Consider the following 17,120-nt stretch of genomic DNA (forward strand, 5'->3'; position numbering starts at 1 on the left):
ACACAGCGATTCTGCAGAGACATACGACTCCGACAGAGAGAAACCATTAGTTTCATCCAAAGATTTAGTCGGCCAAAAACCATAAGTGTTGTGGTGAGAGCAGCAGCAGGTGAAGCTGCAGAGCTGCTGGTTGAGCTGAACTGTTCAGCAGCAACAGAACAATAAACTAGAGACACATCATGATAGTCCATCATTCAGGAGGAAACCCAAACCCTTCTAGTCAGTGTTGTGGTTCGGGATGCAGCCAGATCTGAATACTGCTCATACACAGATTTTACAAATAAAGCGCCTCTTAGTTTTGTCACTGACAAATAATTGTATGAACTGTACCGGAACTCTTTTATGATTATGTAATATTTTAAAATATAACCTATAGTACATTATTTTTTATGTTTAATATAGGGTAATGTAAGAGAGTTAAATTGATGTTGCTGCTCTTTGGCTCAAATTCAGCGCAGTGATGAATTGGCTGCTCAGAAGCCTCCTAGCTCTCCTAGTGAGAGGATGACAGCTGAGCTCGGTACTTTATGCGCAGCAAACACAAACCTTGGTGCAATGATGAATCTTGCTGAATCTTGAAACTTGCAGCTTTGTAACTATTGTGCTCACTACGTGCGTGCTGTGATTGGTTGAGTTTGTGTGTACTAGCATTACTTGCGGTAAGAACTGTTGCCCCTTCCCACCATCCAAACACACTGAGCCAGGTGTACAGGTGCCTTCTTATTGCCTCATTCTGTGAACCACCACCATGATGGAGTCACTGCCCCACTGGCTTGGAGTGATAACCGAAACAAAAAGAATGACAGGCAGTTTACATAAAAAAACTGTCTGAGTGTTACAGAATCTAATATCAGTCAAGAAATTCACTGATATAAGAAAAACTGAGCAGTTGAAGCAGGTGAATTGAGCAGTTGAATCTGTTCATCAGCGTGTTCAATGTCAGTTTTCAGGATATTTTTGTGGTTCATTCAAATGCTACAAACTCGTCCAGCTGCATCTGATCTTGGTGAGTAGTTTATATTCTGGTTTTCACCCCCATGTTAAAACGAAGTGGAATATTGCTTTAAGTCCTTTGCTGCACCAGTTGTTTCTCAAACTGTAAAAACAAAAAGTGGTCATTCCTTGAATGGCTGTAAGGAGTTTCTGTCTCTTCATCACAGGCAGGGACATGTGGGGTCCCGACCCGTCTCTGCCTGTGAAGAGTGATGATGACTGGATGGAGACTAGGGAACCTCAGTCAGGTTTACACTCACTGAAAAACAACATGGTCCTTGTAAGTTATGAGAGATCTCACACCGGGAAGAAAACTTTAGTTGCTCAGTTTGTGATTAAAAAAAAAATTAAAAACTTTCGCCGCCCTCCTCAAGTGGTAAAGCTTCCTGGAACACAATGAGGAAGTTATGACTGATTTCACGCAAAAAAGAGAGATCATCCGGAGCCACGTTTCCCCCCTTGGCTGTGATGTATCAGTTTTCCCAGCATGCCTTTCCTCACTCAGCAGCACTGAGCCCATTTCCCTCACCACTCTAACAGATACCATTACTCCTATGAAATCCTCATCTTGCCTGTGGGACATTATTCCCACTAAATGTATCAAAGTCCTTGGTTCAGTCGGCCCAAACATTTTACGCATCATAAATAGTTCATTTTCTACTGGTTTCATTTCTCCTTTCTTTAAACCTGCCATGGTCCAGCCCCTCCTGAAGAAGCCAAATCTCATTCCCATTGATCTCGATGATTATAGGCCTATCTCCAAACTTTTTGTTCAAGATCCTGGAAATAACAATTTCATTATTAGGGATCGCCACGATCATGAGATTTTGTGATGACAATTATTGTCTGAAGTAATTGTAATTAACAATTGAATTGTCTTTTTCCCCCAAAGACAGCACATGAGCACATGAAACTACAAATATACAAAAGAGCGTTGGTAAACCTGTTGGCATGCACACACTAGAAAGGCCGGATCCCCTTCACCAGCCAAGCAAAGACAGCAATAGATCTCACTTACAGCTGATATCTGCATCCACAGCAATCTAATGATCTAATGACCTAATGTACAAAGGAAAATGTAAAACATCGTGTTGTAAAACTTAATCTTTGGAATAAAAATAACAACCAAATCAGTGTCTGCGTTTTTATTCCTGAAATACGGCAAAGTATACGAGCCGTTCCATGTGAAATCACAGAGGCCGGACACCGACCGGCTCAGATTTTGCCGACAAGATCAGAACTTACAAACTGATTCAAGGATGTTCCTGGCACATGTTTTTATAAAAATATTTATTGGTTGCATAGATAGTAGTTAATTAGGACTGATTTGGACAAGCTTTGGCATAAGTAATGATTAAGACGCAAGAAATCCAAAACCCATATCAAGCCTCAGGACCCCACAGTTTGAAGATTTAACAGAACAGTAAAATATAATTTCTTTATTCCTGATAAGACGTATGGATCTGAATTTGTCAAGTTAAACTCTATACACAAAGCAGATCACTGTGCTGGACTATGGTGATGATTATTTTTTTCTATTTTCATTGCTAGGCAGATGACTCACAACTCTATGAACCCTGGTAGCTTGTTTAGCCCAAACAGCCTCATGGATTGCCTGTCAGATATGAAGTGCTGGATGTCCCAACATTTCCATCAATCCCATTCTGGAGGGCTTCAGGAGGACTGATGATTAACTATTCACAGTTCAAGATTCAGTTTTAGTATGTTCAGTAAAGTGAGGAGCTGAGCATGAAGCACAACTCCTAGTACAGGCTCTTGTAATATCACGCCTTGACTACTGCAGCTCCCTCCTGGCAGGGCTCCCGGCATGTACGCTCAAACCTCTGCAGATGATCCAGAACGCGGCGGTGCGTCTGGTCTTCAACCGGCCCAAAACAGCACATGTCACTCCGCTGTTCATATCCCTCCACTGGCTCCCAGTCGCTGCCCGCATCAAGTTCAAGTCCTTGATGCTCGCCTACAAAGCAGCAACCAAAACGGCTCCGACCGACCTGAACTCCCTCATTCAGGTCTACGCTCCCTCCCGCCCGCTACGCTCTGCCAAGGAGCGGCGCCTGGTGCTGCCGCCACAACAAGGCCCAAAGTCTCTATCCAGACTCTTCTTCTGTGGTTCCTCGGTGGTGGAACGAGTTACCAAACTCCATTCGATCCGCAGAGTCCCTCTCGATCTTTAAGAAAAGGCTAAAGACCCAGCTCTTCAGCGAACACCTTCTCACCTGATAGACTGTGTAATCTAAATAAATAAATAAATAAATAAATAATTCTTTATCTGCCTCGTAGCTCCTGTGTCCTGTTGGACCAGATCTTAGCTTCATGGCTCTTACTCTCGTTCTCTCCTGACTAGATCCTTGCTTGTGTTGTATTAAAATCTCATGTGTACGTCGCTTTGGATAAAAGCGTCTGCCAAATGGGAAATTGTAATTATAATTGTTGGAGGGAAACAAGTGGCAAGAGACCAGTAAAAACAAGTTGAAAATGCTGTATGTATAGTCTCTACTGTCCATACTGGAACAAAGTAGGTATCTACTTTCTTCTCAAAGTAGAGACCTACATAGCATATGACTGAATAAATGTATTTTGTATGTTATGTCAGATAAGCGGCCCACTCCTCATGAGAATATATGACACATTATATTGCATAATAATCAGTATTGTAGAAGGCTGAAATCATTTGTAAAAATAATATAACTCAGATAAAACTCAGACCTTTTTACAATCCTTATATGTATATCCTTATATCATATGCTTCCCCACCAGGTAGTCACCCCATCTCCTCTGCCCTCCTTGCCCCCACCCTCCTTCTTTCATCCAACCCCCCACCCCCACCCCCACCCCCACCCCCACCCCTCACACCACTCTGCCAGCCCCTCCCCCTACTGACAATCAACAAACTGATTTCAATGGACTATTCAAGAGACAGACGAGCAGGACAGCACCTGGTCCAGACTTTGTGTCTCCATCCTGCCTGAAGCAGCTGGCTCCACTGCTTCAAAACCTCCACCGCTGTTGCCATCCCCAGACGTCCCAGGACCACAGACCTGTCGCCCCCCTCACTTCTGTAGTCATGAAAACCTTTGAAAGACTTGTGCTGACTCACCTCAAAGCCGCCACAGACCCCCTGCAGTTTGCCTACAGGTCCATATGGGTCAAGTCTGCTGGTAATAAAAGCAGGAACCCTAACCCTAACCCTAACCCATTACATAAACATTAATTATCCATTAAGAATAACACAGCTTTAATAAAGGACAGTTAGTATCATGGGTTTATATGGGATTTAGTCATGGGTTGAATGGAAATTGAATGAAATTAAATTAAATGATTTTTCATGCCTTTTGTGCAAAGTAACCAGTCAAACATTAAGGGGAGTTTAATGAGGTTTTGATGGGATCTCCTCCATGAATAACTCCCTTATCTCATTTTAAGGGGATTTTGCATGAATTAAGGGGTGAATTCGTGTAAATGTAAAGCTATTGTAAGGGATTACTAGTTTGTAGAGTGATGTATGAACGGTGCTATATAAATAAATGAACTTAAACTCTGGCAGAAGAATCAACTTCCTTCTTCAAACTGCCTTGTGCCTGCAGGGTGGAAGAGCATCTGATCACCATCTACATCTGGAATAAAGGGACTGAAAGTGATCGTTGTCACATTGGACCATCAGCATCAAAGCATTGTAAATAATCTCTGTGAAGCAACGGCTTCATGGTTTCAATACTAACAGAAAACCCTGTTTGAGTTTGAATGGAGCGTCCAGGAGAGTGATGCTGCCATCGGAGGCTTTTTCCTGTCTGCTCCGCTCTAACAGCAACTGTCCCACTGGTTAAAATAGACTTTATCACAGTTTACATCCTTCCAAGTTGTCTGATTAAAGTTTGATGTTAGATTTTTTTGTAAACATTTAGTATCCCTGTATATACGCCATCTGTCATAGGCCAATACAGATATTAATGTATGTTTTGAAGGCAAAGCGAGTGTATCTATATAGCACATTTCGTACTCAAAAACAAATAAAGAGATAAAGTGTACAAGAAGAGAAAATAAATAATTAAAGTGCATAAAAAGTTGCAAGTTGAAATGGACCTTATGCAAAACAACAGCAAATGTGTTTTGATTTGCTACAGATTCTTCCATAAAATGTTCTTTATGTGAACTTCTGTGCTTTGTATTACTAAAAAACATTGAAGCACACTTATCACTAATGTTCTTAAAGAGAAGAACATTTAGTTTTTATTCTAGCTGGATTGCCACTGGTGAATCAGTCTGTGTAGATTCAATTCAGTCATCCACTGGATTTAAAATGAAGAGTTGAAGGCTTCTTCAGCTCTGATTGGCCCCAACATCTCACCCGCAGTTCACACCTATTCACACCTACACTCTAACGACTGTCACGTGACTTCGTGGCGTGAATCACCCACAGAAGTTAAATGCCGGTAAATTCCCAGCACTAATCAGAACTGAAGAAGCCTGTCGGATGAGTCGGACTTTTCATTTTAAATCCAGTGGAGTTTGTTTGTAGGCCATGTTTTGTTTTGTTTTGTTTTTGGACACCGGTGAGTCACTGAGTTTACTGCAGCCTCTCCTCTCATCAAGGTGTGCGCGTGAGCCAGAGCGTGGGCGGGGCTACATGAGTTTAAAACCACTAAACTAAACTCACGAGACAGAGAGACAAACGGAGAGCTCCTTCTCCTTGCCGCTGCTGTGGAAATGTCCGGAGTCCAGATGCTGGGCGCGATGGTCCGCCAGCAGCAGACTGCGGCTGTGGACGAGATGTTTTGGCTGTTTGGAAGATCGATAACAGAACATGAAGAAGAAGCCGAGCTGCCGGACGCTGCTGCGAAACCCCGAACAAACTCGTACATCGCAGGTTTGTTATTTTCTTATTATTCATGCGCAGTTTGTCATTCCTATCGTAACTGCGAAGGCAGCATCATTGATCTCATTCATGTTATGAAGGAACGGTAACAGTTCAGGCTCATGTACAGTCAGGGTTTTCCTTCATGTGTGTATGTGAGTATTTCAGCCTCCGGCTTCATTTTGTCTGTCAAGAAGAGCAGCAGGACCGAGGATTTCTTTATTATTTAAATTAATTCATCTCTAATTAAAATACACTTCAGCTCAGACAGACTGTTAAGAGAAGCTACATTAAAATGGTTGGAAAGGACAGAAACTAACAGCTGAATAACATCATGTGACGTCAGTGTGTAACATTAGATCACCAAATAGTGAAAGTGCTCAAGTTTGCAAGTTTACATCTTACAGCTTCATCTGAAATAATAGATACCGTTTCTAGTTCCAGTAAATTACCAAATACAAACCATTTCTGGCTTTCTAGAGTAACAGGTCACACACAGATCATCAGAGCTAGTGTGTGTGTGTGTGTGTGTGTGTGTGTGTGTGTGTGTGTGTGTGTGTGTATTTAAAAAAAAAATCCAATTTAGAATGCATAAGCTATATACGTATATATAGTTGTTTTTTTTAGCCAGCTCTGCCATTATGTTAGCCATGCCATTGTTAACATATTTATCTGCCTCTAACAGTGAAAATAATAATTTTGTAATGCTAACAGGCATTTAGATTGGCGTTAAGGAATATTAGCTGGGGAAACACTGTATGAAGTCAAGGCTCCGTAGATAAGCTAATTGCTAACAGGCTAACTGAAGGTGAACTTGCTGTTTTGAGGATCAGAGGCTTTGTGACACAGCTGACTATAATTAGTATTTTATGTAAAAGCAATGACATAGAAATATGAAAACAGCAAAATTGTTATTTTTCAGTCTTCCCTCCAGACGTCCAGCAGCTGCTGGTCAGTGAAGAAGAGGCTCCCCCTGAGCAGCAGGACTTGAGCCCCAGTCTGGACCAGGAGGACCCAGAGCCCCCACACATTAAAGAGGAACAGGAGGAACTCTGGACCAGTCAGGAGGGAAAGCGGCTTCAAGGGCCGGAGGAGGCCGATATCACCGAGTTCCCGTTCACTCCTGTCCCTGTGAAGAGTGAAGATGATGAAGAGAAACCTCAGTCCTCACAGCTTCATCAAAGCCAAACTGAGGAGAACAGAGAGGCAGAGCCTCTAGCCAGCAGCTCAACTGAACAGATGAAAACAGAAGCTGATGGAGAGGACTGTGGAGTATCAGAACCAGCCAGGAACTTAGATCCAGCTAGTCATTTACAACCAACTAGTGATGGCAAGACTTCAGACTCTTCTGAACCTAAGACTGAAGACAGTGATGATGAATGGAAGGAGACTAGAGAACCTCAGTCAGGTTTAGACTCACTGAAAAACAATGAAGCCCCTGTAAGTCGTCTGAAATCTCAAACCAGGGAGAAACACTTTAGTTGCTCAGTTTGTGGTAAAATGTTTCTTCAGGAGGCCAATCTACAGACACATAAGAGAGTTCACACAAGTAACAAACCGTACGGCTGCAGACTGTGTGGGAGAGGATTTAGTTTGTTCTCAGATGTGAAAAGCCATAAATGTGTTGAAAAGAGAGAATCTGATGGAGGGAACTGTGACCCAGCCAGGAACTTGTTGAGCTTACAACCAACTAGCGATGGCAAGACTTCAGAGTCTTCTGAACCTGAGACTGAAGACAGTGATGATGAATGGAAGGAGACTAGGGAACCTCAGTCAGGTTTAGACTCACAGAAAAGCAATGAAGTCTGTGTAAGTGATATGAAATCTCCTCCTGGTGAGAACAACTCCAGTAACTCGACTTGTAGTAAAGTGTTTCTTCGCGGCGGTAAGAAGCGGAGAGTCAATAAACCCGTTAGCTGCACAGAATGTGGTAAAATATTGAGCGACACAACGCGCTTGAACAGACACATGAGAATTCACACAGGCGAGAAACCGTATGAGTGTACAGTTTGCGGTCAACGATTTAGGGTAAAGGCTCTTTTGCGGCACCACATGAGGCTCCACACAGGGAGCACGATCTGCAGCTGCTCAGTTTGTGGTAAAACGTTTAATCGGGAAGAATATCTGAAGCACCACATGAAGATCCACACAGGGGAGAAATGTTTTAAATGCTCCGTTTGTCACAAAAGGTTTCATCACAAGCACACACTTGTCACACACATCAGAGTTCACACCGGAGAGAAACCCTACAGATGCTCGGTCTGTTATACAAGTTTTCGTACACAAGCGCATGCGAGCGCGCACATGAGAGTCCACACAGGAGAGAGACCCTACAGCTGCAGGGTTTGTGGGAGGAGCTTTAAGCAGCTGACACATGTCAGACAGCATCGGTGTTCTGGTGGCAGCAGCAGGCGAAGCTGCTCAGCAGGAACAGAACAGTAAACTACAGACGTCTCATTATTTTGAGGGATTGGACATCAGTTTAATATCAGCCACTCACAAAGTTTGGCTTGTTTCTTTTTTGTCTTCCATCATGTTTAGTTGTTTGTGTTTATGCTTTATTGTGATCCAGTGTTCTCCAATAAGAGCCAAGGTTAATAAAGGCTTTTTAACTTCATACAGTGGAGAGTGCCTTGGATTTTTTCTTCTCTTTTTTCCTTTATACACGGACTCCCCACATGTCCAGTGAGCAGCTCCAGTGAACTCATCTGATGCGAGTCAGACTCGAGTCACAATGTTAGTTGCTTGAGACTTGACTAGAAGCATGGAGAAGACTTGAGACTTGACTTGACTTGGGTTCTGGTGACTTGGGACTTGACTCTGACTTGTACTTTGATGACTTGAAAACTTGAGATCTTGTGTTTGTGTAAACGACTTAGATTGAAAGTGATGAGATTTGTTCCAGCACGACGACTGAATTTAAATTCTGTTTTCTGAATTTGTATGGAATGATTGAATTTATTGAAGTTGAAACTGATTATAGAAATCAAACTCATGATGCTCTTACCAAGTTTTTATCCTATTAAAACCATATTGCATTGAAAAGTCCTAGATATTTAGTTTTCTTTAAGATATTAAATTGATACTGGACTCTTGATTTGTTCTGACTTGACTTGCTGTTCTACATTTAGACTTGAGACTTGACATTAATGACATGGACTTGACTTGGACTTGACTTGGTAATCTATATTTAGACTTCAGGCTTCACATCATCACTCTTCCAATGGAATCACATTTTTTTATTTTGAAACTGCAATACAAAAACAAATTGACAAACTGATATAGAGACAAAAAAAGAAGACTAAGACTAATAGATCTAGTCAAGAGGCTGACTGGTTGGGGTGGGGGGGTGTAGTATTACTAGGATACAATGATACATAATGAAAATATTGAAGAAGAAATGTATATGCATGCATACGCCTTCACACTGACACAGGAATGAACTCAGTGGATCTTAACTGAGTTGCACAAAAACAAAACTATATTAATATATCAACTAATAGCAATGTCAATAACTAACAATAATAATAATAATACTAATAGTATAGACAAGCGATGATGTTAATGTGCCAAGCTGCTGCATTTGAACTGAATAATGAAGGAAGCACATCAGATTGTTCCCACCATATTTCTGTTGTTCATGAGAAAAGACAGTGTTACGTTTTTGTCGCAACTTATGAAACAAAACTTTATTTGATTGATCTGGAGTTATCGCTCACTTTTGGAAAGTCATTTGTCCGGAAAGATGGCAAAACGTCAAAATGCTGAATCCGGTAGAAATGGATCTTCACAGGAAAATAATGTGTTGTAAGTGTACATTTATAAAAGACGTGTATTGTATAATCCACATCTATTATATGTATAATATGTGCATGTGTGTATGTTTGTGTGTATGTAGGTATGGTGTGTGTGTGTGTGTGTGTGTGTGTGTGGAGTCTGAACCACTGAAAGGCAAGTGGGATAAGATCAATGAACTTTAAAATAATAAAATTGTAAAACTAGCTAAATAGATGCTGACCTGATGAAGCTGTTTCAAACTAAACCACTAAACCACTACAATGAACCACTAAACTATTTTTAAAAATTCAATTGAATGGAATAGTTCATTTATTTATTAAACACGTGCAACCAGAAAACAGTCAGTAAATGAACAGTTGAAGAATCTTTCTAAGCAGTCGGCCAGCGAGCCCAAAGTTCAAGTTAGCCAACATTAACACAAGATGTGTATGAGCAGTATTCAGATCTGGCTGCATCCCGAACCACAACACTGACTAGAAGGGTTTGGGTTTCCTCCTGAATGATGGACTATCATGATGTGTCTCTAGTTTATTGTTCTGTTAAGGCTGAACAGTTCAGCTCAACCAGCAGCTCTGCAGCTTCACCTGCTGCTGCTCTCACCACAACACTTATGACTTTTGACATGTGAATGCTGGCGAAAACTTCTCCCACAAACACTACAACTGTAGGGTTTCTCCCCAGTATGGAATCTCATATGCAAAACCAGTTTTCCTCTGTGGGTAAATTGTTTTTTACAAACTGAACAGCTGAAAGGTTTTTCCCCTGTATGAATTATCATGTGTGACCTTAATGTTCCACTCTGGCTGAATATTTTACCACAAACTGAGCAACTAAATGGTTTCTCCCCTGTGTGGATTCTCGTGTGTTTCTTCAAGTTTCCTTTATCACCAAAACTTTTCCCACAGTCTGAGCAACTAAAGAGTTTCTCCCCAGTATAAGATCTCTTATGACTTATAAGGACTTCATTGTGTTTCACTGAGTCTAAACCTGACTGAGGTTCTCTAGTCTCCTTCCAATGTCTTCAGTCTCAGGTTCAGAAGAGTCTGAAGTCTTGCCATCACTAGTTGGTTGTAAATGACTAGCTGGATCTAAGTTCCTGGCTGGTTCTGATACTCCACAGTCCTCTCCATCAGCTTCTGTTTTCATCTGTTCAGTTGAGCTGCTGGCTAGAGGCTCTGCCTCTCTGTTCTCCTCAGTTTGGCTTTGATGAAGCTGTGAGGACTGAGGTTTCTCTTCATCATCTTCACTCTTCACAGGGACAGGAGTGAACGGGAACTCGGTGATATCGGCCTCCTCCGGCCCTTGAAGCTGCTCTCCCTCCTGACTGGTCCAGAGTTCCTCCTGTTCCTCTTTAATGTGTGGGGGCTCTGGGTCCTCCTGGTCCAGACTGGGACTCCAGTCCTGCTGCTCAGGGGGAACCTCTTCTTCACTGACCAGCAGCTGTGGAGCATCTACCAGGAAGGATAAAAATAATAGAACCAGTTAACTGAAGGCTGTTGGTGGTTGTTGAAGAATAAGACAGGTCAACCATTTCACAATATTTTTACAATTTAGCCTGATTTTTACTGAAGCTATTGCACATTTTATGCGTAATAATCTGTGACCATACAGTGTGGTAGAGAATGAGGCTTTAGACACTTGCTGCACATACTGGAGTCTAGGTATAACATACCAAGTACATCCCCAGGTTGACTAATTGATTCTCATTTTTTACTGTCACCAAATGAGATTTCAAATGGGATGTTATCATGGTCATGAAAATATGAAGGCCATTTTAATACACATCTTTCTCTCACACATAACTGGATTGATGTATGCCTACACATTCCTTCTTGCATCCAGTGGCAAAACTGTAGCAGAAATAAAATGGAAATGTTTGCATCATATTGAATAGTATCACATTTCATCGTAGTCACACTGCATCTTATCGCTTTGAGACAGGCCTGAAATGAATCATATTGAGTTGTTGCTGCTTGAGATGCATCTTACTTGCATTGAATTGCTGATTCCGTATCAAGATGCGTATCGAATCGGTCTCAAGAAGAGAGATACGCACCCATAATGCATGGAGGTACGCACGTTCGTCTTTTTATAAATTCAGATTTTTGTGTGGAAAGTGGCTTATGCATACTTTCTGTCCATATGCATCATTTATATACAGACGGGTGACAAATTAAAGGAAAACCCAACATAAAGTGTCTTAGTAAGGTGTTGGGCCACGAGCCGCCAGAACAGCTTCAGTGCTCCTTGGCAGATTCTCCAAGTCTCTGAACTCTACTGCAGGGATGGAACACTATTCTTCCAAAAGATATTCCCTCATTTGATGTTTTGATGATGGAGGTGGAGAGCGCCATCTAACACGTTGGTCCAAAATCTCCCAAAGGTGTTCAACTGGGTTGAGATCTGGTGACTGCGAAGGCCACAGCAGATGATTCACATCATTTTAACACTCATCAAACCATTCAGTGAGCTGTCATGCCCTGTGGATGGGGGCGTCGTCATCCTGGAAGAGACCACTCCCATCAGGATAGAAATGTTTCTTCATAGGATAAAGGTGATCACTCAGAATAACTTTGTATTGATTTGCAGTGACCCTAAGGGGACAAGTGGACCCAAACCATGCCAGGAAAATGCCCCCCACAGCGTAACAGAGCCAGCGGACCCCCTCACTGTAGGGGTCGAGCATTCAGGCCTGTCCCGTTCTCTTGGACTGCGACCCTACCATAATATCCCTCTCTATGTAGCTGTGGACGGACTGTTCTTGCTGACAGTCTGATCACATCCTGCATTGACATTCTCAGTCACCTGAGGAAGAGTTGCTCTTCTGTTTTTTCTTACATATCGCACTAATGCACGAGCATCACGGTCAGAGAATGTGCGCTTTCAACCACAATTTCCGACCCCATTTACTGATGTCTTTCCCATAGATCTAAATGCAGATGTCACTTTAGTCACTGATCCTATTGAAACAGGAGCCAGGTGAGCAGTCTTTGTGACTGAAGTTCCTGCCATCCATCCGCGCCCCAATAATGAATCCTCTTTCAAAGTCACTTAGATCTTTTCCTCTTGCCATCTTGATCCAAAATCGAGCTCAACTGGGCATGCTCAGCATTTTTATACAAGCCACAGAGCACGACAGGATGTTAGAGTAACTGCAACTCAATCAAATTAAGTCAAGGGACATCAAAGAGATTTGATATAAACCGTGGAATTAAACAAGGTTGCGCAATTTCTCCTTTTGTATTTTTGCTTGTTACACAGGTTATGGCTATTCATATTAACACAAATCCATTTAAAGGTATTCAAATCAGAGATAGAGAGATTAAATGCTTGCAGCTTGCCGATGACACTATCTTCTTTTTAAGGGACCAGTGTGAAATGAAGAAAGCTATAGAGTGCATTAAAGCCTTTTCTTATGTATCCAGACTATCTTTAAGTACAAAAGTACAACCTTACAATGATATCTGATATACCTGTTGAAGACACTGTCACTTATCTTGGAGTTAGGATTTGTAAGGATCAAAAGAAAAGGTCTGATTTGAACTTTTTACCTATAATAGACAAAATTAATAACAAATTCGATGTGGTTTTTAAGAGATTTATTTATTGGTGGCCGCATACTATTGTCAAAAATGGAAGGCTTATCTAGATTAGTATATACATCTCTTACATTCGATGTACCCAGTTTATTCAACTTTATCTGGAGGAACAAACCTCATTATTTAAGAAAAGAAATGCTATGTCGTGATAAGAAAGAGGGAGGTATGAATGCTATAGATCTTAATTCCAAGCTTGGTTTTTCAAGAAATTTCAGGTTTAGAATTCCTTTTGAAATGCCCTTTTGATGTAGGAAAAATTCCAGTTAAACTCTCTAATTTTCACAGAGAAATTTGAAATCTCATGCAGAAGCATAATTTTTCTCCACATCTATATACAATCTGGAACAATACGAATATAATACATAAGAGAAAACCAATTTTCTCCCAAATCCTGTCATGATGTTATCTCTGTTAAACAATTCATTAATGGTATGGGTGACGTATACAACTTTGAAGACTTTATAACCAAATACAATGTCTGCATTAGACTGGCTGAATACCAAACCATAACTGAAGCCTTCCCTCTTGGTATGATCCAACACCCTTCGCTTTCTCTTCTAGACTTTAAATTAGAGGGAATGGATATTCTAAGCCCTAAATGCAATAACAAATACTTACGAAAACTTACTCTGGATACCTGTGTTCCTATTTCTAAAATATACTGGAATGCGGCGCTGGGACAGATACTTTGGGATAAGGTCTTCACTGTACCAAATAAATATTGTATATTAAACAAAGTGAAAGAAGTGTCTTATAAACTTATTCACAGAATTTATTCTGTAAAAACATACAAAGTTGCCTCTGATGACAAATGTGTATTTTGGAATTCTTGCCCTGAAACAACTGAACATTTATTTTGGAAATGTTATGTTAGAGAACTCTGGAGTGGGCTTCAGGACTTCTTATGGACATCGCACAAAAAAGGACATCCTGTTTTATTTTCATGACGACAACATGGACACTGAAATCTCTTTTATAACCAATCTCCTTATTTTATTGGGAAGATACCCGATTCATAAAACAAAATGGTCAGCAAGCAAAACTTATTTTAATATCTTTGAAACTGAAAGCATATTTTAATAAAATTGAAAAATGTAAAAACCATAAAGCAAAGATTACAAAAAGGAGGATTAGCAGACATGATCTTTCATTTATATAATACCCACACCTGCCTATTTCTTTCAATCAAAAAATGTAAAAAGCCACGGTAACCATGGAAACCATTACGCACCACGTAAACATTCCATCAGCTGTCCGAGCAAGTTACTTAACCTACTGACCCACCTGACAATAGAGGAGAAAAGCAGGAAAAAAGGCCAACCTGAGCCAGTGTTTGTTCTGTATAAAAACAGAGAAATGCCTGCGCAAATGCCATGGTAACCATGGTAACCATCTGAGCCGTCTGCCAGACATTTTGGCCAATGATATTTTCGTCAGAAAACTGCACGTTTTACCAACCAAAACCTGGCATATACTGGCTAATGGAAACTCAAATTCAGATCTGGCTGCATCCCGAACCACAACACTGACTAGAAGGGTTTGGGTTTCCTCCTGAATGATGGACTATCATGATGTGTCTCTAGTTTATTGTTCTGTTACTGCTGAACAGTTCAGCTCAACCAGCAGCTCTGCAGCTTCACCTGCTGCTGCTCTCACCACAACACTTATGATTTCTCCCCTGTGTGGATTATCATGTGTGTCTTCAACTGTCCTTTATGACGAAAACTTTTACCACAGTCTGAGCAACTAAATGGTTTCTCCCCTGTGTGGATTCTCATGTGTCTCTTCAAGTCTCCTTTATCACCAAAACTTTTAGCACAGTCTGAGCAACTAAATGGTTTCTCCCCTGTGTGGATTCTCATGTGTCTCTTCAAGTCTCCTTTATCACCAAAACTTTTAGCACAGTCTGAGCAACTAAATGGTTTCTCCCCTGTGTGGATTCTCATGTGTCTCTTCAAGTCTCCTTTATCACCAAAACTTTTAGCACAGTCTGAGCAACTAAATGGTTTCTCCCCTGTGTGGATTCTCATGTGTTTCTTCAAGTCTCCTTTATCACCAAAACATTTAGCACAGTCTGAGCAACTAAATGGTTTCTCCCCTGTGTGGACTCTCATGTGTCTCTTCAAGTGTCCTTTATGACAAAAACTTTTACCACAGTCTGAGCAACTAAATGGTTTCTCCCCTGTGTGGACTCTCATGTGTATCTTCAAGTGTTCTTTAAAACCAAAACTTTTAGCACAGTCTGAGCAACTAAATGGTTTCTCCCCTGTGTGGATTCTTGTGTGTGTCTTCAAGTCTCCTTTAGCACGAAAACTTTTTCCACAGTCTGAGCAACTAAATGGTTTCTCCCCTGTGTGGACTCTCATGTGTTTCTTCAAGTTTCCTTTAAAACCAAAACTTTTACCACAGTCTGAGCAACTAAATGGTTTCTCCCCTGTGTGGACTCTCATGTGCATCTTCAAGTGTTCTTTAAAACGAAAACTTTTACCACAGTCTGAGCACCTGAATGGTTTCTCACCAGTGTGGATTCTCATGTGTATCTTCAAGTATCCTTTATGATGAAAACTTTTAGCACAGTCTGAGCAACTAAATGGTTTCTCCCCTGTGTGGATTCTCATGTGTCTCTTCAAGTGTCCTTTATAACCAAAACTTTTACCACAGTCTGCACAACTAAATGGTTTCTCCCCTGTGTGGACTCTCATGTGTTTCTTCAAGTTTCCTTGATCACTACAACTTTTACCACAGTCTGTGCAACTAAATGGTTTCTCCCCTGTGTGGACTCTCATGTGTTTCTTCAACTCATCTTTAGCACGAAAACTTTTTCCACAGTCTGAGCAACTAAATGGTTTCTCCCCTGTGTGGACTCTCATGTGTATCTTCAAGTGTTCTTTAAAACCAAAACTTTTAGCACAGTCTGAGCAACTAAATGGTTTCTCCCCTGTGTGGATTCTCATGTGTCTCTTCAAGTGTCCTTTATCACCAAAACTTTTACCACAGTCTGCGCAACTAAATGGTTTCTCCCCTGTGTGGACTCTCATGTGTTTCTTCAAGTTTCCTTGATCACTACAACTTTTACCACAGTCTGTGCAACTAAATGGTTTCTCCCCTGTGTGGACTCTCATGTGTTTCTTCAAGTCTCCTTTATGACCAAAACTTTTACCACAGTCTGAGCAACTAAATGGTTTCTCCCCTGTGTGGACTCTCATGTGTGTCTTCAAGTCTCCTTTATGATGAAAACTTTTAGCACAGTCTGAGCAACTAAATGGTTTCTCCCCTGTGTAGATTCTCATGTGTTTCTTCAAGTCTCCTTTATGACCAAAACTTTTAGCACAGTCTGAGCAACTAAATGGTTTCTCCCCTGTGTGGATTCTCATGTGTGTCTTCAACTGTCCTTTAAAACCAAAACTTTTAGCACAGTCTGAGCAACTAAATGGTTTCTCACCAGTATAAGATCTCTTATGACTTATAAGGACTTCATTGTGTTTCACTGAGTCTAAACCTGACTGAGGTTCTCTAGTCTCCTTCCATTCATCATCACTGTCTTCAGTCTCAGGTTCAGAAGAGTCTGAAGTCTTGCCATCACTAGTTGGGTGTAAATGACTAGCTGGATCTAAGTTCCTGGCTGGTTCTGATACTCCACAGTCCTCTCCATCAGCTTCTGTTTTCATCTGTTCAGTTGAGCTGCTGGCTAGAGGCTCTGCCTCTCTGTTCTCCTCAGTTTGGCTTTGATGAAGCTGTGAGGACTGAGGTTTCTCTTCATCATCTTCACTCTTCACAGGGACAGGAGTGAACGGGAACTCGGTGATATCGGCCTCCTCCGGCCCTTGAAGCTGCTCTCCCTCCTGACTGGTCCAGAG

General features: G+C 41.3%; 1 protein-coding gene across 1 annotated transcript in view; it reads right to left on the reverse strand.

Moving 5' to 3' along the window:
- The window catches only part of LOC139932498 (uncharacterized), a 151,724-nt gene extending 135,576 nt beyond the window's left edge, over window positions 1-16,148 (reverse strand). Inside the window, exons 1-2 of the mRNA XM_078290497.1 lie at window positions 14,971-16,148; window positions 10,277-10,557 (exon numbers count right to left, since the gene is read on the reverse strand). Of these exons, the coding sequence (XP_078146623.1) occupies window positions 10,277-10,557; window positions 14,971-16,133 (1,444 nt within the window). The 5' untranslated portion in view covers window positions 16,134-16,148. The remainder of the gene's footprint in view (window positions 1-10,276; window positions 10,558-14,970) is intronic.
- Window positions 16,149-17,120: the final 972 nt, after the last annotated feature.

Source organism: Centroberyx gerrardi, chromosome 19 (genome assembly GCF_048128805.1).
Source record: "Centroberyx gerrardi isolate f3 chromosome 19, fCenGer3.hap1.cur.20231027, whole genome shotgun sequence".
NCBI lineage: Eukaryota > Metazoa > Chordata > Actinopteri > Beryciformes > Berycidae > Centroberyx > Centroberyx gerrardi.